Source organism: Daucus carota, chromosome 5 (assembly GCF_001625215.2).
Source record: "Daucus carota subsp. sativus chromosome 5, DH1 v3.0, whole genome shotgun sequence".
NCBI classification, from domain to species: Eukaryota; Viridiplantae; Streptophyta; class Magnoliopsida; order Apiales; family Apiaceae; genus Daucus; species Daucus carota.
The window spans coordinates 9,157,522-9,183,959 of record NC_030385.2 but is presented as its reverse complement, the minus strand read 5'-3'; the positions used below and the strand labels follow the sequence as shown (position 1 = coordinate 9,183,959).

The window sequence follows — 26,438 nt, the reverse complement described above, 5'->3', positions numbered from 1 at the left end:
CAGTGGATGCAAAATATAAATAAATTTTTTTATTAGGCGGGACAAATATCTTTTTAACTTTATTTACTCCCTTGGAAAAGTACCCAATGAATGCTGCAAAATCTCCCACCTGAAAATTCTATCCACATGCTAGCAGTAGCAGAAACTTCAAGTGATCATTTGGAACAAAATGGTTAAAATGTCTTCATCTTCATCTCTCCCTCTTCCAATTTCAATCACATCCAACTCCAACACTCCCTCTTATTCATCACAACCAACCCCGAAAACCACCCTAACCAAGACCGTTCGTTATCGGCTGAGCCAGTTATGCAGAGAAGGCCAACCCCATGTTGCATACCAACTGTTTGATAAAATTCCACGCCCAACTACAGTTCTTTGGAACACTATAATTATTGGGTTTATTTGTAATAACATGTCTGATCAAGCTATACTGTTATATGCCCGAATGCTGAATTCTTCTACTTTATTGCCTGATTCTTATACTTACTCTTCTACTCTTAAAGCCTGTGCTGAAACTCGACAGCTTAAGGTAGGTAGAGCTGTACATTGTCATATTTTACGGTCTCGTTCCGTTCACCCGCCTAGTAGAATTGTTTGTAATTCTTTGTTGAATATGTATGTCACTTGTTGCAGTTGTTGTGGGAGTTCTATGTATGATTCTTTGCTGTGTAATGTGTTTGATACGATTCGTAAGAAACAAAATGTGGTTGCGTGGAATATTATTATTTCATGGTATGTTAAAAGGGAGAGGTTTTTGGAAGCGTTTCGGCATTTTGTTATGTTGTTGAAAACGGGATTGAAGCCTACTGTTGTAAGTTTTGTAAATGTGTTTCCGGCTATAAGGGAGGTTTGTGATGTGTATGTTCTTTATGGGATGCTTATTAAAATGGGTACTGAGTATGTCAATGATATGTTTGCAGTCAGTTCTGCGGTTTTTGTTTATTCTGAGCTTGGTGAGCTTGATTCTGCCAGAAAGGTTTTTGATCAGTGTTTGGAGAGGAATACCGAGGTTTGGAACACTATGATTAGTGGCTATGTTCAGAATAATCGTCCAGTTGAAGCACTTGAGCTGTTTATGGAAGCTTCTGGAAAGTCAGAGAAGCATAATGTTGTTATCGTAGATGATGTGTCATTCCTCTCAGCCCTGACTGCAGCCTCCCAGTTGCAGCAGCTGAGTCTTGCTAAAAGGTTGCATGCATATTCTATCAAGAATTTATCAGATATATCTACCATGATATTTAATGCAATTGTTGTAATGTACTCAAGGTGCAATTCTGTCGAGACATCCTTTAAGATATTTAGTATTATGCATGAAAGAGACAATGTTTCCTGGAATACTATGATCTCTAGTTTGGTGCAAAATGGTTTGGACGAGGAAGGATTGATGCTTGTTCATGAGATGCAGAAGCAAGGATTTGTGATTGATCATGTGACTATAACTTCTTTGCTTTCAGCAGCATCAAATTTAAGAAACCAAGAAGCTGGTAAACAAACTCATGGCTATCTTCTTAGGCATGAAATTCAATTTGAAGGAATGGAAAGTTATCTCATTGACATGTATTCTAAATCTGGATTAGTTGAAAATGCAAGAGCACTCTTCGAAACAAGCTGCACACGTGATAGAGATCTAGCCACATGGAATGCTATGATTGCTGGGAACACTCAAAATGGACTGATCGAGCAGGCTTTCATCGTCTTTAGGCGGATGCTTGATCAAACTGTTGCTCCAAATGCAGTGACCTTGGCATCGATTCTTCCTGCCTGCAATCCATTGGGAAGTCTGGCTCTTGGTAAGCAGTTACATGCATATGCTATGCGCAACTGCTTGAACCACAATGTTTTTGTGGACTCTGCTCTAGTAGACATGTACTCTAAACTAGGATCAATCAACTATGCTGAACATGTCTTTGCTGATTCGCCTATAAGAAATTCTGTTTCATACACGAACATGATATTGGGTTATGGTCAACATGGAATGGGTGAGAAAGCTCTAATTTTATTTTTCTCAATGAGGGAACATGATGTTAGTCCTGATCCAATAACCATGGTTGCAGTATTGTCTGCCTGCAGTTATACTGGGTTGGTCAATGAAGGTCTTCAAATATTTGAATCCATGGAGAGAGAGTACGGTATACGTCCATCCTCTGAACACTACTGTTGCATTACGGACATGTTAGGGAGAGTAGGCAGGGTTGCTGAAGCCTACAAGTTTGTCACAGATTTAGGTGAAGAGGGTAATGTTTTGGGAATCTGGGGATCGCTGCTTGCAGCCTGCAGAACTCATGGAGAATTTCAACTGGGTAGAATTGTTGCCAAAAAGTTTTATGAAATTGAGAAAATGAATAACATGTCAGGTTATCATGTTCTACTTTCCAACATCTATGCAGAAGAAGGAAACTGGGAGTCTGTTAATGGAGTTAGAGAAGGGATGCAGGAAAAAGGTTTGAGTAAGGAAGTTGGCTGCAGCTGGATCGATGTTGCAGGTTACATAAACTATTTTGTTTCTAGAGATCAAAAGCACCCTCAATCTGACAGTATATACACGTCGCTGGAAGAATTAGGTATAAATATGAAGGATGCAGGCTATAGGCCTTCTACTGAATTGTAGAATGGATTTATGAGTCTGAAGAATGAACATACATGATTTATATGATATATTAATATGCGTTCGAGAATTAAATTGACCTAAATTATTGGTGGTTGATTTACTAATTGCTTATTATGATTCAATCAGTCATATACTCATATTGGCACTATGGATACAGTGCAGTGTGGTGGATATAATGCTTAAAAGCTCAATGTGCGGTTAACTAATATGTTCAGGGAATCACATTGCTTGAAATTAGTTGGCAGTTCTCATAGTGTTTATTATGTTTCAAGAAGCCATCTTGGCATTATTAATAGAGGCATGGAGTGGTTCGTAATAATGACTAAATGCTCAGTTAGAGTGATTGGAGGGCTGCTCATGTGCACGTGATTTGCTTCTGTAACGATTAAAATTCACTAATGTTGATATCACTTCCGGATGGATTAAGACAGCGGGGTTGAAATTGGCCTATCATTAACAAGATGAGTTGATAAAGTGGTCAAAGTCTACTCTCTTTGCATCGGGTTAGTTTTTATGACTTTAGCATTAGCATATGTCATTTTGCATGTCAAATTTGTTTACTTGACCAATATCTTAAGAAAAGTTTATATTCCCTTTCCTAGTCATTTTCTTCTCTATCAATGCTTCCTTTTGTTAGTTTCAGCCTAATATGAACTGAGAGTCTATATATGATCCTGAAGTGAATTTAATTGTTGATCGTTGGTTGTGTAGTCATTTTTTGGTTTCAAAGCTGCTACCATAATTTCAAAAGATTTTCTTTCACTTTTTCATTATTGTGATTAAGTTATACATCGTAGAAATGTCCTTTTATATTGTATGATCTTGAGCCATTTTTCTAGACCTTGTAGGAACTAGTCAATTAGGAACTGTTTTAATAATATAATTCCACCTGGTTCTGCACACTTGCACTCACATTTTATTAATCTTCTGCAGGATCATGCATGGGGAACTGGGAAGCGACAAGAAATGCTGGAATGTTGCGAATGTGTTACGATTGGACAAAACTGTGATGTTTGTTTTGTTCATAAGAGGAAGACCCTGATGTCTTGACATTTACTTGTGAGTATGGTTTGTATGTTTAAATTTGAAGTTTGCTATATCTATATCCCTAGTCCTTTCCATCAATGGATTTGTTCTTCAAATACAGCTAATGGCTATGCATTGTTGGATGAATCAAACAAGTTGTCCTTGGTTAGCAGATAATGACAATATTTACCATATCTCCCAAGTTGTCATAATTTTGTAAAATATGTCATTGGTCAGGATCAGGAATTAGTCTGTATACACTGGGAAAACAATCCTGGAGGAGTCTCTTGGATTCAGAAATTTATTGATTTCAATGACATAAAATGGGTATATTCATATTTGGGTCATTGGGTGGTGGGCTGCTTTGTGCTAGAAAAGATAGTTTTATACACTTCTTTTATGACTGTAGACAGAAAGACTTCAAGTCTTTTAGGCTTCCAGATGAAGAGGTTTTTAAGTCATGGAGTCCTTTGTTCTGATCAAAGGGTTCAAGGGTCGAGCTACTTCTGATGTTTTAGTGACGTCTAAGTTCTTTTAGATAATTAAACACACTCAGACACCCGCCTTGTCTTGACAAGGTTTGAACCCTCGACACCCCGTAAATGTATTAGTAAATTTGTATCTTTGCTACACATGATGCTTCAGAATTGTTAAGAAGCATGATCACGTAGAATCAAGTTCCTCTTAGTAGTCGGTTGGAATTTTGGTTTGGCTATTTTTACCTATATTCTCAAACAACTATATATAATTATTTCCGCAAGAACTTGATCTTATTTCTGCTGATGAACTTATCGGCTGATTGATATTTTAAATAATCAACTCCTGTAGCATAGAGATTCAAATTTATATACACCTTTACTGTATGAAGGCATAAGAACATGTTAGCTTTATGATTCAGTTCAAATTTTAATCATGTAAGAAAAGGCTTTCCTTTAAATTTAAGCGCTCATATTGCTCTTTTGCTGAAGCTGCTTGATGTCTTGAACTTGTGTGCAGCTCATTTAGCCGTCCTGTGTACGGAGAACCTTCACTCTCATACTTTGCTTCTGTAAGCTCTAGAGAATTTAGAAAAAAATATTTGAACACTTGTGGAAATATAAAGTGACAAATATTTTCCAATCTATAAGTTTATTGTAGCATCATGTGCAGAAGCTGGTGATTAAGTTGCAAACAAAATAATATTAGGCACAGTTCAAGGGTTGGCTTCAACTGTGAAATCACAAGACTGGGATTAGGCAGCTTCTTGGGGCTTTGGCGACGGCGAAGTCACCGGATGAATGGCTGAATAGATGATATGGTCTCGACCCGCTCCTACCTACCATGAAAGGTAGAGGGTCGATAATGTTGGACTTTGTGCCCATATATTCAAATCTCTTTTCGAAGTCAAGAGCTGTGTTTCGGGACATTCTAAGCTGTAATAGCTGATTTGCTTGTTTAATATGGCTAGTCACTCATTTGAGTTTAATAGTGCTTTGTTGTAGACTAGACACTAGCCTTTTCAGTTCAGACATGATTATCACTAAACTGAAATTAGTTGTTTGGATGCAACAACTGAGCACTGTCTCAATAATTGCTGGAGCATTTTCATGCATAATTTTCAGTGCTATAACCTTCTCCGGACAAAATGACTTTTATATCAATCTCATTGGTGATGTCGATATTTTTCAGAGCATCTTTGCTATAATGATTGTCAATGTAAAAACAGTAGCAGCAACAAAGTTGAGTTAAAACACTTGTTAGGAAGTCCTTATGAAACTGCTGAAACTTACTTCTCTTGGTCTTGTTGGACCAATTGGCGTTCTCTCCGAGTCGAACTCATTTTGCTACAGAAACAAACGTTGGTTCCGGGCTGGTTATTGTCTACTTACAGATGCAGGGGATCCTTTTCCTCTCGTGATGGTCTGTGGCTTTGTGAAGCCAATACAAGAATGGACTGGAAAAAGATGCAATTGATTCTATCCTCGAGAAAATGCCTCATATCACAAAATTGAGAAGTAATGTCCAAAATAATATAGTTGGAAAAAATGACTTCAAATATCATTAGTAACAGTAAAAATAGTTGCGTTTTGGTTTGAAAAATCATACAAAACATAAGACGATCGTGTGTTCAGAAAGTAAGACGCTACATGGTATAGGATGTAAAAACGTTAAATCATCTAGTGTTAAAAAGAAAAAGAGGGATAAACGCTAGACGATCTAGCGTTCTGAATTGTAAAATAATAGCTGACAACGATTCTCCAACATTGGGGCCATTTTCTTAAGATCTGTGACAACCAGGGCCAAACACCCTGTATCCTCGAGGTGTTGGACCTTTGTGTCACATTTGGGAAGGAAAATGTCCTCAATGTCACGATTGCTCCTAATGGCCCTGACTTTCACCGAAAAACGCAATTTCGACTTGTGTCTAGGTCAAAACACAACTTCGGCTCCTCAAAAGTCAGAACGCAATTTTAGGTTGTGTCATACAGCTAAGTTGCGTTTTGAATATTATTTTTTTTTAATTTTTTTTGAACCAATTTAATTTCAAATATATACAAATCATTCTAAAACCCAGATATGAACTCTAAAATATTAAAAATTATAATCAATGTTTTTAAATTAATTTTTTAATTTGGTTCACGACACTAAAGTGTCGAATTAATTAGGATTTAGGGCCTAAAGGCCTAAACCTTTAATTCTAAACCCTAACCGTCATCCGATTTAATTTCAAAGTATAAATAAATCATTCTAAAATCTAAATGTGAACTCTAAAATGTTAACAACTGTTAATTTACGTTCTAATATCAACTTCATTATACTGTTCCTAGACTTTAGGGTCTCACGGCCCTAAAACCTAGAATTAATTAGGTTTAGGCTCGATGTTTAGAGTCTAAACCCTCAACCCTAAACGTCAGTCAATTTAATTTCAAATACTTTTTTGTAAATAAATATCTAAAATGTAACTTCGTTACGTTTCTATTCATCAAAACATAACTTTCGTGTTACGTTACTGCTTATTTAAAAATTGAAAACACCAAAACGTGACTTCGTGTTGCATTTTATTGCAAAATGTAAAACACAACTTGATATGATAGTGGGGGACTTAACAGTGACATTCAAAACATCGTATATTCAAATGTAAAACGCAACTTGAAGTGACAATGAGGGCCTAGACAGTGACAGTGAGGGCATTGTATATTCAAATTGTGTCTCTGATGCCCTTTTCTCGTATCCTCAACCCTTGATTAAGTTGCAAACTTGCAATGTCATATCCAATAGGCTAAGGTATTTAATAATATGAATTCCATCTTGTTGGTTGTGAATAATTATCTGCCGTTGGGTAAGATTAAATATTCGAATTATCAATCTTATAATTCATCTCTATTCTACACTAAGATGAAAAAAGTTCTCCATATTTGTAATGACTTCCGATCAGTTGGTCAGGTACAGATGTACAAATTGAATGATTTGACCACCAGATTCAACGTTTATAATTTAGATAAATTCCTATCAGGACTAAAATTGTTGTCATATCAAAAATTTGCTTTGTCCTCAACAAACTTGAACAAATAGCTCAGAATTGATTCCTTAATAACATCTTTACTTTTACCAGTTTTAGCGTCAAAGACACCTTTTATAACCCGAGCATAGAGCCTTTCAAGCTGCGGAATGCCATAATCTGCACTATGCTCCACCAAACGCTGCTTAAGGGACTCTATTTTGCTGGTATCCTCTATTTTGCTGGTATCCTCAGCTTCAAACATGGTAATATCAGGAGATCTGGATTCACATGCTTCACGAGGTGCTTCCATCCGATTACTGTCAGCATCCGGGCTCTCTACTCTTTGGTTTAAATCAACAATTTCAGGTTCTTGGGATTTTAAATGCACCGATTCCTGGGGGACTAAATTCTCTTCTCCAGTTTCAACTGTCATCCAATATAAGTTCCACATATCAAAGTTAATATCAAAAAGAACTAGGGTATGATTACAGCTAGTCAATTTCAGTTCCAATCTCAGTGGCATAGAGATTCACATCCCAAGAAATCATATTCTCCAGTGACAATATATATCAACTATCAGCCTTATTATGAACCAATAGTCCACAATGAACAAAGATCAAACAAAAACTACCAAAATGAACAATCACTCACAAGATAAGCAACTAAATACTGATTACACATTTACCTAACTAAATACAGTTGACTATTTTACAACATTGGCAGACCACAAATGAAACTCAATTTTGTGCCACAGACTAAATTTTAGGTGTGATTTTCAAACAGAAAAAGATAAATGTCAAATTTTCAATCAAGTTTGCTCAAGAAATCTTTTTATTGTTTAACACATTGTTATTGTAACCTAAACAAGCACTAAGATGACCAAGCAATTTTAAAACTCACATAATTACTAATAATAGGCCAAGACAATCTTTTGTGTGGCAATAATCAGTAAGGCGCAATCTTTTTAGTTTTAACACATTGAGATGCTAGTCAGAGTGACATTATTTCTAGAAGAAAGTTTCAGTAAATATATAGTTACTTTTTGCCCCATTCGCTTCAACTACATACATATTCAGGTAATAGAGCAAGATAGCCATGCCAAACCTATTATGGGGTAGAATAAATCAGTTGATGACTGATGACCCAATAGGTAGCTTTTGATGCTATAGAACAGAAGTACTGATTATGTGCAACAAGCAGTTAGTCTAATGGTATCCCCCTCGCTCTTATGAAAAATCAGGGGTTTGAAATCGTAATCAACAAGAAGCGCGAGTGAGAAAAAAATGAGCAGCCTGGGAGTAATACCTGTTGGTGCAACATCAGAAGTTTTCTTTGTTCGTTTCAGGGCTTCATAGCTCTGATCCAGATTAACCTCTGGCTGGACATTACGAAGACGGGCACTTGCTCTAGTCATAGTTGCCATCTGAACGACAGGAGCTTGATAGATTAAAGAGTCCCCCAAGTCATCAGGCAAGGAAACTGGACCGCCTTCTGCAGCAATTTTCTCACAAAAGGCAGCCAATGCAGGGTCCACTTGTGACAACATTCCATGCACCTGAAAAAAGCATGGCCACAAAAATCTTTATACAAAATAGTTCCAAATTTTTAGGAGGAAAACAGTTTATAGCATGAACGTACTGTATCCCGAAGCTCGCAAGCTCTACTGACAATTCTAGCTCCATTGTAATCATCTCCATTATATTTCTGCGCGCAAGACAAGATTCCAGATGATGCACAAAAGGAATATCTCAGTAGAAGCTATATTACAAGTGCCTTCGATTGTTCACAGAAGTTACAAAATGAAGTACAGTAACTATATCTGTCTTAGGTTATTACTCACGTAATTAACTGCTGCATTAAAATGTCTAATATTCTCTTAGAGAAAACAAACATTTTATTGCAAAAAAAGGAAGGCGTGGCCTTTCTCTAGCACTACATATAAGGGTTTAAATAAATAGTAACCTTTCTGTGCAGATTAAATTGCCCCAATGTTCCTTTATAAAAGTTTGTCGATAAAATATAAATGTTTTGTAATATCCGCATGCTAAAATTAATCTGGCGCATATCAATTTTCTTATCTAAATAACAGAAGTGCTTTTAAGGAAATGAAGATACCAAGAACTGACAAAAAGTACTCCAGTTTCTAGTATATACATGATATGTCAATATGATACTGCACAAAGAGCACCACTAACGACCTGCAAGCACAATCACCAAAATACATACACACTACACACACACCTTTGCATTGATCAAAATAAGGTCAAAATCCTCCAAAAAAGCTTTGCAGGTGATGTATTTCCCACTATCGACATGCTGCAACAGAGATGACATGTCCATGGGGTTCTGAATTATTGAGCGATAATTTGGTGCATCCTCGTCTGAGACTGGATAATGAAAAGCACTGAATCGCTTGTCATACAAGATCCTACACAGCAGAAGCAAAAATATCATGATAATTATGTGTTGGGTAGCAAGTCTTCTGCGGATAAGTATAATAACAAGAGAAAATTTATTGACTAGTCCCTGAACTATAGGCCTTTTATTATCTAGGTCTCTATCCTACTTGTACCAATAATGCGATCCTTAAATATTCAAAATTTTCTAGTTCGCATCCTTCCGTTAAAAGTCGACTAACATATGTTAGTCAATGCATATGTGGTAAATGAAAAAAAAAAATTAAAATTAAAACATGAATATCTAACTTGTAATCTTATGTGGCGTGCGGGTGAAATTAGGGTTCTTTGGAAATTAGGATTTTCATTCTTCCATCAAATTAATTCGATTAAACAAAATCCCTTCCATCATATGAGGTATATACATACATACAATATACACACATGCATTTCTCTGTATTAGATAGTATAATTAACTGCATGTATGTGGGCAGATGGGATTAACCATGTGAACATACGGATTCATCACGGCGGAAAGTTCACTTGCAAGGATTTCATTTCCATCCCTTCATCCCTAATTGTAATTGTGTAAGATAATACATGAACCCTAGATTCTAATTGTGTGTAATGTGTGTGTGTGTGTGTGTTGTAATGTTAGTATTGATATCATGTGAGAAACATGTGACTTCTTTGTCACATAAGGTTACACATCAGGTATTAATGTTTCAATTAAAATTTTTTCCATTTGCCACATAAACCTTGACTAACGCCTGTTAGTCAAAATGTTAATCAGAAAAGTTCAAATGTTTAAGGATCTTATTAATGATTAAAATAGGATAGGCACCTAGACAACAAACAGCTTCAGGGACTATTGAATTAATTTTCCCGAATAACAATTGTATAATAATAATACTCCCTCCGTCCCAACCCATTCTTTACACTTCCCTTTTCTGGATGTCCCTCTCAATTCTTTATATTACAAAACTTTACAAAAATAGTAAATTTTTATTATATAAAAAATTAATCATACCACTGCTTTCATCCACTTGTTCAAATCTATCAATTAAATTTTGATTGGTCCTACCACTTGCTCACTTTTCTTTCTCTTCCACGCTACTTTATACAAACTTTAAACACTTTTCTTAACCTCAGTGCCCAACTCATATGTAAAGAAATGAGAAGGACGGAGGGAGTATTAGAGTTGCATGAAGTCCTTAATCTCAGTCTTGGTTAGGAGGCTCTTCAGGGAGTATTAAGTTGGAAATTTTATGTGCTTCTCTTTTTCTCCTTTGCTTATTTATGTCTGATACCCTAGCCTTGCATGCCTTTACCCAAACTATTTTTAATCAGAAGTTCCAATCAATTCAAACAAGAAAAAATTCAAATGCATGTTGTATTATTTCCATATCTGTAAGGTTGTACCACTACTATTGCCTGCAATGAATACATAAATTAGGAATATTAGAATCTTAAATTGTAGTGCCCATCTAATAACCAAGCAGAATATCATGTGATTATCTGGTACACACATTAATCTTGAATATGAAGATGTCCAATTCCAATATCGATACCACTGTGTGCAGGAAAATTATGTGAAAACTCATTATAATAATTAATACCACATTGCAGCAAATTTTGCATGATTGTGTAATACTAAACTCATACCAGGGATAAATGCTCAATAATAGACAACATATTATTAGAAAAAATGGGAAGTCATAATAAGCTCACCTATTGCAAATATCCCGGAGGCACATCCGCAGCCGGCGAAGGGCATGTCCTTCAGTTTCAGCCTTAACTTTTAACTCAGAGATCTTGGGGCCAGTGTCCACCTTTGGTGCCTTGGGTAGTTCAGGCAAGGAATCTGGTTTTCGAGAATTCTTTGTTTTGCTATCATTTGATATTGACAACGCTGCTTGAATCAAACGATCAAAGAACAAAGACCTGTCCTCATCTGTTGGTACGTGCACGACATGGCTGTTTAATGTACACAAGTTGAAATCAAAATTCTTGGTCTAGAGAGTGAAACTACTGTAATAGGTCCGGGCACTTTTTAAGAAAAAAAAGGTCGCTAAGGCAAAAGATACATAAATTCATTAGCAAACAAATGAAAGCTTTGAATGAATTCTGTATGACAAATCCACCCGATGCATAATAACAACAGGTAGACAAGTACTAGTAACAACTGATTAGCTGCTAGCAAGCATAAGCCTAAGGAAATACCATGCTTGTGCTTACCAAAGCTACTTGATAGAGTAATAGAACTTAACAATAATTAAGTGGCAACACTAACTGAAATTAATAACGACACAGAGTACCAAACTCAGTGTTTTGCACGGCCAAGCTATGTTGTAACTGTGAGTCTGTGACAGCTATATGGACCCAATATATGAACCTTGTCATGGGTTTTACAAGTTAAGATTAAAATAATAGTTTACCCCTGCTAGTAACAACCTATCTTCGCATATGACAGGTAGTTTTATAGTCTCTACAATATTTTGATTGTTTGCCATTAAATTGCTGGATAACTTCAAAAAATGTGTGCTTTCCCCTTTATATAGGAAGAAGGAAATTGTTCAGAATACATCTGTGCCAAGTAAAATTTTGAGAGCTGAAAGGACATTTAATTTCCTAAGAATGCAGCCTTATTGTACAAAGAGTCAAATACCACGCAGATATTCAAAATGAGAAAAGATGGTTTAGTACTCCAAAAGGAGAACCTAAAGATCTAAATATTATAAGAATAACAGTACTCCAAAAGAAAAGCCATTAGTAACAGGTAAAAAGAATAGATCGATCAGTGCCTAAATGGACAGGTAATTCTAGAATTTTAGAGTAAAATTTGCAAGGTAAATTCAAGATTCATCATACACTGAAGCTGGCTCTTCTGCATAAAAACTTCTGAAACAGAAAGAAGATAGCATGGGCCAATCTGTCATTGCTACCCCCAAACAGCAGTTGGGGAAAGTGCAGCATGGAGCAGTTTTCTCCCAAAAAGTTGACATGTTTTGGGTAAAATAATGTTACAAGTTTAAGCTCAAAAAATATAAATAATAATTGGCAAACCAAATTAACATTATGACTTTTTTATAATATGTGAACATCAATGTTACATAATTTAAAAATTTATATTTCTCAAAAGTTGTAAAAGTAGTAGTAATTTGACCAAACACTGCTTGTAACTGAAAAAAAGAGGATCAAGGTCACTGAACCCAAATTGGAAATGCCTCCCTTGATGTTGATAGTCAGCTCAGTTATCCATCTATAAAGATTGAAGTATAAGCAGGTAATGCTTTACTGTGATTGCAGTAGCAAGTATATAGCAATTAATAACAGGAAGGAGGACTAGATGTACAATACAACCTTAACTAAATCTGATATGCTGATATGCATGCACAGACATAATAAACTCATAGCTACATGCAGCTACGTTAAGAAGTTAAGGCTCAAGTCCATGCATAGGAAGAACGCAGTCACAGATCAACTTCACAAAGTTCAATTAAGAATATGTTCAATTTTTTATATAAATATGTCTTAAAAATTATATATAATGCAGGAAAAAGCTACACAGCACCAAATTCAAGCAATTAATAGACGAGTCGGATTAGGTAAAACATACACATTATGTGGCGGAAATACTGAGAAATGATCCGAATCTAATTCATCAAGTGGAAGTGAACAGGTTCCTAGTAATAAGATTGGAAAATCGGATGGCAGTTCCTCCAGAAGTGTCCACAGGACAGCCTTAAGTTGCTCATGTGCCTGACAGTACAAATATATAGAAGGAATATATGAGATGCACTCAATAAACTTTGCAGTGACTAAAAATATGAAAATCCGAGACTGTTCACTGCATTAAGATTTAACGACATTAGATGTTTTTTAGCAAAAAAAAAAAAAGATATAATGACATTCAATGGAAGAGAAACTACAAATCTTAAAAGGGTGACTCACATTCTGCACCCAAAGATGGAATTGAGGTAAATAAAGTATTGACGGGGTAGTTCTCCTTGCTTCGCCAAATATGTGCACTAATGCCTCCTCTGGTGTCTTAGCACTAGGGTCAGAAAGTAACGATGGAAGACCAAGAGAATGGACAGGAAATTTCTCTAACTCATGCAAAATTGCTGGTCCCAGATGATCCTGAAAAATCCAGGAGGTTGAAATTTTAGTTGCCAAATCCAGTTAGCATAATAAATAGCTTAAATTCCGCAAAACCGTACCAGCCCAACACCGTCACCACCACATAGCATAAGCCTAGGTCTGTATACAAGAGGAACACCAGAACCGTATGAGAGCTTAGACAGTTTGTTTAGTTCTGCAGAACTCGATACGACTGGAAAAATGTCTGATATGGTACTCATGATTTTCTGGAAATGTCTCTGTAGACATGGGGCAACAACTGATGATAAAGGGCGAGACTGCACTATTGAACCTCTGTGAGCAGCAGGAGTAATTGTTGACATGGCTTCGATGAAGTGAAATTTTTCCACCTCCACTGAATCAACGTCTATCACAAATTTGTCATCGCTTGTATAAACTTGGGGATATTTTTCACGAAACGCACGAATGGCAGCTTCAGTACACAAAGCCTTTAGATCAGCACCACAATATCCTACACAACTAGCTGCAAGCTCCAACTTAAGCTCATTTGAAGGAGGCTGTTTCCATTTCCGAGTGTGAATGTCTAGTATTTCAGCACGTGCATCACAACCAGGCAGTTGAAAATTGAATTCGCGATCAAACCTACCCGGGCGCCTCAAGGCACCATCAATGGCATCAATCCTGTTGGTTGCTCCAATCAAAACAACCTGTCCTCGAGAGTCAAGACCATCCATCAAGGCAAGCAGGGTTGACACAATGGAATTGTGAATTTGCTCTTGCTTGCTAGATCTCACTGGAGCTAGTCCATCTATCTCATCAAAAAAGATAATAGAAGGTTGATTTCTTTGAGCTTCCTCGAATAGTAGCTTCAATTGTCTTTCAGCCTCACCAACCCATTTGCTAAGCACATCAGCACCTTTCCGCATATAAAAGCTAACCTTCTGCCCTGCTTTTGAAGCAGCACATGCCAATGCTCTTGCGATTAGTGTTTTTCCTGTACCAGGGGGGCCACAAAGCAGGACTCCTCTTGGGGGGGTTATGTGGTAATTCGCAAAAAAATCTGGATACAACAGCGGAAAGAAAACCATTTCTTTCAAAGCATCAATATACTCAGAAAGGCCACCTATGTCATCAAAACTTATACTTTCATCAATTTGTAATGGTTGAATATCAGCTCCTCCCTTGGAACTAGGTCCAGCTGTTTGAATCCCAGACGTTAAATTAGAAATAGCATCATTCTGATGACTCCAACCAGATGCAGCAGCATTTAAACCCCAAGCAGATGTCCCGTGCATGTCTAGTCCCCCCAAAAGCCAAGGTGGCCCAGCCCTGCTTCCACCTCTTCCCCAGGGCATGGAAGGACCTTGATCCAACTCATCCACGAGAAGGGAGTCATCTGAATCTTCAGCTCGGGTTGAGCGATGACGTTTATGAACTCTGGATCCACCTCTCCTCGCATCCCTGCTAACTTTAGTCCCCATTCCTTGCTGCAGAACTCTTCGAGGTGATCTTGGCCTTTGTTTACTCTCCTCTAAATGCCTGCGTACTTCTGCCCTGTTGCGAAGGTCATATCTTCTCCTGCCTTCCTGCTCTTCTTCACCCTCTTCATCATCACCATCTTCCTCACCTTCATCACCTTCATCATCATCTTCACCCTCACCCTCGCCCTCGCCCTCGCCCTCATCTTCGCGGTCACCATCTCCATCAACCTCATCCTCACCGTCATCAACATCATTATCCTCCGAATTCCTGTTTTCTTCCCCATCTTGGCTGACCTTTTCCTCCTCTGAAGAAACTTCTTCATCATCAACAAATTCTAAATTTACCTGTTCTCTAGGAGCTGGTCTTCCACGTCGAGGTCTTAGTCCTGCACGACGAGGTTCACGGCGAGGCAATGACTGATCCTGATTTGCCCTATTATTGCTCCGGCTCCTCGACCTTCCAAAACTGGGAGTCTGAAGAAACATCATCAAGAAAAATTAGTGCCCCGAACATTATGATCACCACTCGTGATGCTGTAACAACCCTGATACCTGAATTTAATGGTAATACAAGACCAGGCCTGATCTATGCATAAATAAAACTACAATACAGAAATTAGTATGCACAATTGCATCAATGGTGCTTAAAAACCAACCACAAAACATGGGTTCCACGCCTTGCAAGAAGAGAAACCTCAAGCATGAAAGAGCACAGCATATAACCACTATTTTTATGTAATCCAGAATAGCAATGGAGACATATTACCATACTTATATTATATGCTTGCAAGAGGATATAATCTCACCATCATATCATTATCCTCCGTTCCAGAACTATCAGTGTAGTCTTCTAGATTAACAGTCATCCTCCTTTTTCTTGTAGAACGACGAAGATTGGTTGCAACTGACTGAAATAGATAAGGAGGATAGTTTTAAAAAGTTAATTATCATTTTTAGGATAAGCATCAGCATCTGACTACTTCTACAGATATAACACCACGTCAAAAATCACTTAACAAGAATTGTACAGAGATTACATCATGATAGAATATCACCCAATATGTGGTGTTTAGGTCTAAGAATGGTTATATTGCTACAAGGGAAAGCCATCAAATGGAAGAAAATATGCATAACAAGTAATACAATGCATCATAGAGTAGTCATGCTGCTACAGTATGCATGTGTTATCCAGATCTTAATACAAAATTGAATAGGAAATTCCTACAAGACTAAAAAAATTTAATGATTCTGCCTTGTGTCTCAACAACACTCCTGTATGTAATGAGAGAACAAAAAAAATACTTTTTCAACAGACTTGCAAAAAATGCTACTTTCAAAGAAGTAGATACACATGTTGCATGCTCTTAATGTCTACATTAGCTTCATATTTAGACCCTAGAGATTATACCACTATATGAAGCCAATGACAATAGACATCAGCAATGTCTTCCATGTCTCCATGGAATATTATAGAAAGAATTAGGAAATTAATATCAATTGATATACAACCCATATGAGCTAATGTTTTGAAGAGGAAACAAGAGATAGACATACATTTGCTGATAAAGCCACCCCAGATCTATTCCCAGAAGCAATGATTTTTGCAATTTGAGAAGCCGCAGTCCTCGTTCTAGTCTTCTTTCGCTTAGCATGTTTTTTATGTGTTGTATAGAAATTAGCGAAACGGCTATATTGTTTTGGACTTCTACGTATTCTATCACTTGTGCGCACTGGCCCATCACCTTGACCAGACTCTTTTGAATACATTGGCAGTCACCGAGCTTGCTAATTATGTCTTATCATGCACAGGAAACCTACATATCATTCAGACTCAAGCAGGTCATGTAGGATATGTATTCAGCGGAAATAAAACTAAAAATCTACATTGCAACAAAATTACAGGGGGAGAGAGAGAGAGAGAGAGCAACAACATCCACAAGGAAATAATTTATTTTGACATATATTAACAGTATCCGGTTTATCTGCCCAAAAACCATAAAATAAACAACCTCCACCTTCAAAAATAGCAACTATAATCAAAAATAATATTTACAAAACCACAAATCCTGTGTGAAATAAATCCCATAGGTGCTTTGACGACTTAATTTATCTATCAGCACAAACAGATACAAATGTAACAAATACAACAAACAGATAACAGACACTATGACAGCCTAATTTATATCAATCACTAAATGGATAGTTAAGCATTTCATCGAATTCAAATGATTCTTCTACCAAACACAAAAGAAATTAGTAGTTGCTGGCAACTTTTAATATACATACCCAATTTCTACCAATTACCTGATATATAAGTGTACAGAATCATACCACAAAAAAAATTAACAAATGCATCAATTGAATTGAGCTTACAACACTCAGGGAAGAAAAAAATCAATTCACAAACCAGTTTACAAATACAAAATACAATTGAGCACCACACACACACATATGAACACAAATCAATTACACACGCATACAAAAAATGGCCAGAATGCGGTTCATATATATGAATAAATATAAGAATTAAAGATCAAATCAAATAAAAAGGAACATAAAAACAGAGAGATAGAGAGAGAGAGAGAGAGAGAGAGTACAGAGTAGAGTGAAGTGTGCCCTAATCTCTTCTTCTTCAAATTCCTCGATTCTCTTACTTTTGTCTTGTAATTTGTTGTTGTTGATGCATACAGAAGAGAATTTACACGAGTAAAGCCCTCTTTCTCCCAGTCTCTCTGAGAGTTAGGGCTTTGACCACAGTTTTATGGAGTTTAAAACTTTCGATTTTTACCCTAAATATCTTTTTTCTTTCTATTTTCGCGGTTATCACATTTATACGGATATGCCCGCACCCCCACCCGGTATTATTTCACACACGCATAAAATGAACATGAATTTCTGCTCCCGATAGAAAATAAAGATTCAATGACTTAAAATAAAATTGCATATTTGTGCGGTATTTATTAGTGTTAGAAATATAAGGATAAGATCCATATAAGAGTTCTCCTCTAATACCTTAAGATTCTCGATTGAATAATTCTTTATATTAGATTATTTAATATTATTTGTAATATATATGTATATTTTTTTTTAAACTAGCATAAAAGCTATGTAAGACTAAACCTTTAATTTGAATGAAATCTTTATATTATATATTCATTATAAGTTTCTAGTTGGTATTTGAATTTTTTCATAGTCTTTATCATTTTATTAAATAAAATTCGATAGACATATATTTGAGAAATCAAGAATCTCGTCAAGTTTTAATTGTTTGCTATCTATATATTTCAGATTATGAATGAAATGTTTTTCTAAGTGAAAATGTATCATTTATTTAAAGAATTAACTGTAATAATGTTTAAAATAAAAATATTCACATTCATTAAGTATTTTGGATTCGTGACAAATGATATTTAAGTAAACGTATTTATGTTGTTTAAGTATCTTTTTCATTATGAAACAATGACCAATCATAAATATTCATATTGTCTATATATTTTGATTTTGTGTTGAAATAATGACCAAATCAAAACCTTCCATTATATATGTATTTTTGATTTTGTAATTGAAACAATGACTAAGGAAAAATGTTCTGATGTTTATGTTTTTTGTTTTCATGACTAAAATAATGACAAAGTAGAAATGTTATTATTGTCTTCAATTTGTGATTTTGTGACGGAAAATGATTAAGTACTATGTGTTCGTCTTATGTTGATTAATAAAGTTAAGTCATTCATTGATTGAAAATACGTCTGATTGTTATTGTAAATGTGTTGAGACATCGTGGATATTGTTAATGTTGCATAAAAATGTAATGGACTTGTTTAGAGACTTAGTTGAAGTAAAATACTTCATTGCATTAGGGTTGCTTACTTGAGAGGTAATATTGTCTCATAGTTCTTATTCATTTACTGTCTTTTAGTACATTATTATAATAAATACATCTTAAGTAGATTATATATTATTTGATATTATATCACAATTTATTTTTTTCAACTCAACTTGTGATAATTCGGATTTTTGTCATTTGTAAAAAACTCAAATGTACAGTAATCATGCCAATTATAAAAATCTCTTGCGATCATGTCATATACAAGTCATCAAATCAAGTTCTTGAGTCGATATTACACCTTTACATTACAAATAAGTGTCAATATGATTAATTTTCAAGACACTTGTCAGTTCAAAATGTCATATCATATGATCTATTAAGAGATATGTGAATTATACTATGACCAGGAGGATTATGATACAGTGGGATTTCATAATTATGATACCTAAGAGCATCTCCAAGGGAGATAGCTATAACTGTTAGTTAAAAGTGTAAATATAAATGATTAGGTAAAAATTTGCTGAACCTGTAAGCTTTTTGCTCCAGCGGTGTTAGCTATAATGGTTAGCTATATTTTAAAATTTTGTTATTTTTGTTATTTTCACATTCTAATAATTATATTTTTAAATAATAATTACTTATTGTGAATAAGTTTCTTGAATGACTTTCTTATAAATACAATTAAATAAATATTTTATATAAATATAATAAATAAATTATTTTCTGAATTTATTCTAATTAATTGAAATGATATTATCATTTAAAAATCTATTATTTGACTATTTTCACATTTTAATAGCTAAATTTCACATAGTAGTTATGTATTGTAAATAAAATTAATAAATAAATTATTTTCTGAATTTAATCAAGTGAAGCTTTTCTACAAGAATATATGTTATTTAATTAATTAAAATTTTATTTTAATTTTATAAATTTAAAAATTAGGTACCAACAAGTGTGTACACGTGGTGTAAATTTTACGCTGATTTTTTTATACAAATATATATTTAATTATGATAATTAAAATAATATTATATGACCGACTTATATGTTTTCACCTTTTATTCTTGTTTTGAAATAAACTTTTTTATTTTTTAGATAAGTTAACATATAAAATTGATTTCATATAAAAAAATACATTTTCATATAGCTCAAAATTGATGTAAATTTTAAAAATGAGAAATATATATTGTATCTAAAATATATATATATATATATGTAATATTTTTCTTATAACTTCAAAAAGTTATAATTATATTTACTTTATTAACTTAATAACTAAATTTATTAAAATACACATTTAAATTTAAAATAAAATTTAAATATAAAACTAAACTAGTAATATACTTAATATAATTATTAAATATAAGAATTTATGTATAAGTTTGTGAGGAAGCTGACGTGGATGTAATATAGATGACGCCCCTTCATTCAGCGTACTTGTTTGGCGCTAGGTAAAAAAATACCTAACAGGTGAGCCCGTTGGAGTGGCCCATTTTTGGACTTATTAGGTATACAGCATGCCAGCTAGATAATATAGCTAACAGATGCATAGGGTTGGAGATGCTCTAATGTAATTTATTTATTTTTCTAAAAATTTATATGGTTCTAGAATTAAAATTGGTAAACATAATTTGTTTTGAATTAAGAAAATGAATCATAAGCATGCAAGCAAAAGTTAAACTTCTTTTGGATTAAGAAAAGGTTTTTGTGTTTGTTCCTCACATAAATTCAGCTTATTAATTTTAATATTGTGCATAATATTATTTTTATTTTGTATGTTGCTTAAGAAAATATATAGAAAAAAATAATAATTTTGTGACAGTGTGATTTATATGCTTCTACAATTAAACCTGGTAGGAAATATTTATTTTGAATCATAAACATCTGGTAGGAAATATTTATATCTAATCTAACAGTGCTTATTTGTTTCGTATACGATCGAACGGATGATAAGTTTATGATAGTAAGACGACCATGCGATCATGCAACCAAATTATCTTCATTACGCTTATTATATAATAAGTTTATAATGACATTTGTAAGATTTTATTGAATTAATGATATTTGTGAAATATCTTTTGCAAGATAACACGTGAAGAAAGTTATGTGGAGTCCCATATTTTATTGGAGTCCTGATCATGACCCTTCGTTTTATATTGATCCAATGGTTGGTTTTTATAGTTTTTTTAAATTTTAAATCTAATAAAACTTTTTTTGCTAATGGGTTAGGCGCGTATTTTATGCCTTTAACGTTTTATGCACGTGGTTGGCTAAAATCATGGGGCAGTTACAGATGTGTGTTATGTAAAATATCCTGCACTGAAGAATTGCTACACAGTACAGTACGCAATACTAGCCTCTAATGTGGTTTAGTTTTAATAAATGCTTGTCCTGCAGTTATTTATACAAAATATTTTCAATCGCAGATGTGCAGTACAATATGCCCCAAATATCCTGCACCCCTAACCTCCACCACATACCTTCATTCATGTCGATGGTTCTTGTGTTTCTCGACTAGATCCCCAAATTCATATGAAACCTAAACATGTCAATTGAGAATTTTGTTCGGTGCTTGAATTACTCTAGCAGTTCGACAAACTGAGTAGAAGATTAGGATGATGTTTGTCCTGCAGTTATTTATACAAAACATTCTCAATCAATGTGCAGTACAATATGCCCCAAATATCCTGCACCCCTAACCTCCATCACATTCCTTCATTCACATCGATGGTTCTTGTGTTTCTCAACTAGATCCCCAAATTCATATGAAACCTAAACATGTCAATTGGGACTTTTGCTCCATTCTTGAATTGCTCTAGCAGTTCGACAAACTGAGTAGAAGATTAGGATGATGTTGGGTCTTCAAAAACGTAAAGATCTCTAAGATGTTGGACATGAGGATTTCAAATCTACAGAATTTGATAAGAAAAGTTATGTTGCGCTTATTGTTTTTTTATAACAATTTATAAAATATTATCTTTTAAATCGTGGCTGTTGCTTCTAAGAAGAATCTAAGGGTAGGAAACTAGGACTCCAACAACTCTAAAGAGAGTGGGTTTCCAAGGAACCCAACTCGATAACACATTTTACAAGATATTTTATTTGCATGGACATAAAATGGACTCCGAGGACTCTAATAAAATTGTGGACCCCGTAGAACTTAACTCTATTTTATATTTATTATAAATAAAAAATATTGAAATAATATGAATCATGAGAAATTAAATAGTATTATCAATTATTTTAATAATATAAATGATTTGAGAATTTTTTTGATATTATAATTTTAGAGTGATAATAATATTTTAATTTAGTATTATTAAATATCAACATCCGGCCGTTAGATCATGCCGAGAAATCTTTGATCGGAAAGAAGATATTTATATTTAATAATTTTTATATTTGAAAAATGTAATATATTTGCAGTTGGAAGATAATATTCAATCTGTTAACAAAATAGGAATATGTAACAAGTATATTTAATTAATAATATTTACATATAATAATTTACTTTTTTTTCAATACTTAGATCTTAAAATTTTGATAAAAATTCATAAAAATTATAAACAAATATTATAATATATTTTATAAAAGTAAAAAAGCTATCATTAACGAGGCCGGGCTAATTGATAACGGCTGAACATATATTTCATCCTCGACCCATAATCAAAGATGTTTAAATATTAATTATCCAGCATTAATATTTTCTTTCTGAATTAAGTTCTATAGAGACCATTTATTTTTTGTAAACCGTGGAATCCATTTATGTTCTGCAAGTAAAATATTACTTGAAAATATTACAAAACATATAATTTTGCGAATCATGTTGTACAAAGATCATTATCTTGTTCAAAATTTTAAACATCATATATGTTTTACATGCAGAACATTACAAAATGCTTTGTTTTACCAAATAGGTTTAATTTGTAGAATATTGGTTCAGTTGCAGGACATACACATTTTGCATATATTTCACAAAAAAATATATTTTATATTATTTTGATTGCAGAAAATACATAGTCTCCAAATTTTTAATGAAATAGCGATCTCATAGAACTTTCCTCTTTTCTTGATTACGTAAACATATAAAACTATCTTCTAAAAGAAGAAAATTATTAAATTCGGCATAATGTCAAGCTGGCAACAAATCCTGGCAGATATAACAGATGATACATGAACATAACGAAAGAAAACGGGTACAGGTGCACAAAGAAAATTTATTTTCTTTGAAGAAAAGAAAAGAACTAAACAAGTGCTTTTACAAGGTCATATACGGCAAGGCAAACAGCAAAGCTTTGACTTAAAAAACACCGCACAGCATGAGGTGGCGACAAGAACAGAACGGCACTTGCATAAACGCGTGGGGTCCGGTCTGGTTGGGCTGCTTTCGTACGTCTCTCTAGAAGATAAGCTTACAAACAAATTGCGGGTCATTTGAGTTAGCTTAAAAGAAGGGACTTCTTGATTAAATTTAAAAAGTAGACTAAAAGTGAAAAGTAAATAAGTTAATAAAGTATTTAGAAAAAAAACAAAAACTATGAAAGAGAAGTTAGGATTGTCAATTTTTTAAAAGTGCTTTTATTTTTTTACACAAACGGGTGAAGGAAGCTTCTGCTCCCATGAGCCAAACAAGCACTGTATAAGCCCAAAATAAATACACGCGGTATATTTGCCGTTTGATAGTTCTCGACCTCTGTTCCTTAGCCTGCTAAACAACACAACCTTATAAATACCATAGTAACATCAGCTCAGCAACGTGACCTTTCTAAACATTTGTTCAACAATTTACTTTCATTTCTCTCTCGATACCATCATTTGGCGATTTTAACACCCTTATATTAATTGGCATCTAAAAATCTTCGTAGACCAGAAATGGACAAGAATGATCAAAATCAGACACAAGGTTTGTGTTGTTACTATTTCATCTGAACAATTTTGTTCTGATATCCGTATGGCTAATAAGTTGTCGAGAATGCGTGAGTATTTAAATTTTCGATACTTACTAATTTGTGTACCCCTGTTTTGTGTTGATTTTAGCAGCAGGAGCAGTAGCGAAATTCCCATATTCAGCTCCGCCACCGGCAGGCTACCCGACGAAAGAAGGCGAGGCACTTCCAGTGTCTTCAGGAGCAGTGGAAACACAGGCAAGAGGCGATGGATTTTGGAAAGGTTGTTGTGCAGCCTTGTGCTGTTGTTGCGTCCTGGATGCCTGTTTCTGATTTATTACAGGAGCGGTTCTTTGTTTGTGTTAGTATTGTATTAGGTGTTTACAGTTTGTTGTTTCACAGATTTGATTTATTTATGCTACTCTGACTTATATTTTCTCTGCTTATAATTGCCCTATATTGATATTAGGCCTGTTTCAGCACTATTGCATTCAAAAAATAAGTGTTTACAGTAATTTTTTATGAAAATATATAATGTCTTATAATTTTTCTGGATATAAAAATTAAAAACGTGTTTCATATTTGTTATTTCACAAAAAAAATAAGGATGTATTTCAGAGAAATAAAATGATTTGACACATATATTTTCAGAAATAAGTGTTGGAAATTTGTCATTTTGAGCACCAATTTGAGTGAGGCTCGGCTACGTGCTCGTAGCGGGTTATGCTTGGATTATGTTCTCCTCCGAGAGAGCTTTCCAACGCATGTTTATTCACTCAAAACGACTAAGGAATGGATGAGTTGTGATGATCCAAAGTTGCTTCCTTGGTAGTGGAAAAATGGAAAAGAGAACTAGTATCCCACATAGAAAAGAATATGGGCCTTTAATGGGTTTATATAGTAGAACACTCTTGTAGTGTTTAACTTGTGTTAGTGTGTTATGCTCCACCACCTACGTGCGCGCAGGGGGGGTGCAAATTGTGGGATTTCGTGGCTTCGCAAGCCTCGGGCTTTTCCGCGTGTGCGACCTGCGGACACGAATGCAGCAAAATCTGGGCCCGAAGAATTACGGACTAGTTTTGCTGAATTTATTTTTCCACTGGGCTTGGGCTCAATTAAATTGACTGAAATTAATTCCGATTTGATTTCGGATTAATTGTTTGGTTTTAAATTAATTTGATTTCGGATTTAATTTATAACCGCGTAAATTAATTAAACGCGTTTTAATTAATTGTGAAGCGTAGCGCACAAGTCTTGCATTGCCTATATCCTTCGTTCTGTTTTGTCTCCTTACGCCTACTGTTTTATCATACACACACGAACGCACGTACTGTATTGTTGGTTTTTTGCACAGATTGTATAACAATAAGTGATGTAAACTATTGTTGCACTATTACGCCATCCGTTACCGGGGATAGTAGTGATTCAAATAAAGCACAACTCGCACCGAACCTAATCATCTACTATCGGCAGAATAACAAGATGTCCCAGTTATGCTGTAGAACGCTTTAAAAAATCTAGTAAAACAAACAATGTTGCTTTTTTATGATTTTCAAGCAGCAAATCATAAGAAGACAGCATAACTATTCAAACTCGATCAACTGCTGGGCAGCACCGGCAACTCTGTGACTATGCCACTGTTTATCTTTAATCCACCTCAACACTTCTTTCAAGCTTTTGCCTGGGAGTGGAAAGAAGTCAAATTTATAATTATAATAATAGTAGTGACGTAGTATAAGAATGCCCGCCTGATACAGTGGACCTTAAGATATAATTTGCTCGTGCTTCAATGATATTGACGGATTATAATTTAAAAATAGTATAATCAATATTTTAGATAGTTAAAATAGAATATATAAATTTAATATGAAAATAAATGATGTGTAATTTTTTTACAGATTTCTTATAAACATGTAGAGAAGTTTGACAAGCGGTAAGTATGATTGGAGTGTGATTTTTTGTAAAATTGACTATATATATTATTTTTAATATGCTAATTAAAATTTTAGTTAAGAGTTTTTCCTGGTTGGAGATGCTCCAAGTTACTGCAAACGAGAGAAAAGAAAACAGTGTCTCACAATAAATATTAAAAAATGCATAAAGATGACATGTATTCGATCAATCAATGAATTTTTTTTAACAAATAATATTATAGTTAACGATCTAGAAATAGGTTTATGTTACTCCCATTTAGCATATATAACCTTCACATTTGATATGCAACACCCGCACATTATATACTCGATTAATATTTGATTTGGAACAGCTGATATCTAATAAGTGTATTATTCCTGTCATTCACAAATGTGTAACAGTGTAAGTCCAGATGATTATATATTTTATTCTTTTCAAAATATACGTATCTTTTTCTTTTTATATTTGTTAAAGAAAATCAATCAGTCTTCCACTTTGACTTATTTACTCCCTATGTCTGATTCTATTGTATACGTTTACTTTTTGGCATGATTTTTAAGACTCTTTTAAAGATGGTGTCATAATATGTTTTAAATTCTTGTTTTACTAAATAAAAATTTGATGTTTAAACTTTTATCAAAAAATAAAATTTTATAAAACTAAATTTTATAAGAGTCCCAAAATACATACATACAGTGAACGTATACCAA

At 34.3% G+C, this 26,438-nt stretch overlaps 3 protein-coding genes and 1 long non-coding RNA gene across 12 annotated transcripts; 2 read left to right on the top strand and 2 right to left on the bottom strand.

Annotated features, from left to right (window-relative positions):
- Positions 1-5,259, top strand: LOC108223627 (pentatricopeptide repeat-containing protein At3g22150, chloroplastic). 8 transcript variants are annotated; one of them, XM_064094312.1, is made up of 4 exons: positions 1-3,111; positions 3,542-3,667; positions 4,631-4,682; positions 4,820-5,259. In XM_064094312.1, the coding sequence occupies exon 1, from the start codon at positions 170-172 to the stop codon at positions 2,606-2,608; it is 2,439 nt and encodes an 812-aa protein (XP_063950382.1). In that variant the 5' UTR covers positions 1-169; the 3' UTR covers positions 2,609-3,111; positions 3,542-3,667; positions 4,631-4,682; positions 4,820-5,259. The 8 variants fall into 8 exon arrangements, with proteins under 8 accessions (XP_063950382.1, XP_063950381.1, XP_063950383.1 ...); XM_064094311.1 differs by having other exon boundaries at positions 4,784-5,259; XM_064094313.1 differs by lacking the exon at positions 4,631-4,682.
- A 1,746-nt stretch (positions 5,260-7,005) lies between these two features.
- On the bottom strand, positions 7,006-17,859 carry LOC108223153 (ATPase family AAA domain-containing protein At1g05910). The gene is made up of 11 exons (XM_017397268.2): positions 17,694-17,859; positions 16,651-16,910; positions 15,903-16,004; positions 13,735-15,570; positions 13,466-13,654; positions 13,131-13,273; positions 11,243-11,488; positions 9,357-9,543; positions 8,754-8,819; positions 8,421-8,670; positions 7,006-7,541 (listed from the first exon to the last, which is right to left on the bottom strand). The coding sequence occupies exons 2-11, from the start codon at positions 16,861-16,863 to the stop codon at positions 7,147-7,149; spliced, it is 3,627 nt and encodes a 1,208-aa protein (XP_017252757.1). The 5' UTR covers positions 16,864-16,910; positions 17,694-17,859; the 3' UTR covers positions 7,006-7,146.
- Positions 17,860-23,020: 5,161 nt separating this feature from the next.
- Positions 23,021-24,072, bottom strand: LOC108222007 (uncharacterized). The gene is made up of 2 exons (XR_001806902.2): positions 23,932-24,072; positions 23,021-23,339 (listed from the first exon to the last, which is right to left on the bottom strand). It is a non-coding gene; the product is annotated as an uncharacterized LOC108222007 (long non-coding RNA).
- LOC108222006 (protein CYSTEINE-RICH TRANSMEMBRANE MODULE 9) lies at positions 23,603-24,263 on the top strand. 2 transcript variants are annotated; one of them, XM_017395882.2, is made up of 2 exons: positions 23,603-23,831; positions 23,969-24,263. In XM_017395882.2, exons 1-2 carry the CDS (start codon positions 23,801-23,803, stop codon positions 24,145-24,147), a joined length of 210 nt encoding a protein of 69 aa, XP_017251371.1. In that variant the 5' UTR covers positions 23,603-23,800; the 3' UTR covers positions 24,148-24,263. The 2 variants fall into 2 exon arrangements, with proteins under 2 accessions (XP_017251371.1, XP_017251370.1); XM_017395881.2 differs by having other exon boundaries at positions 23,609-23,831; positions 23,966-24,263.
- The last annotated feature ends 2,175 nt before the right edge of the window (positions 24,264-26,438 follow it).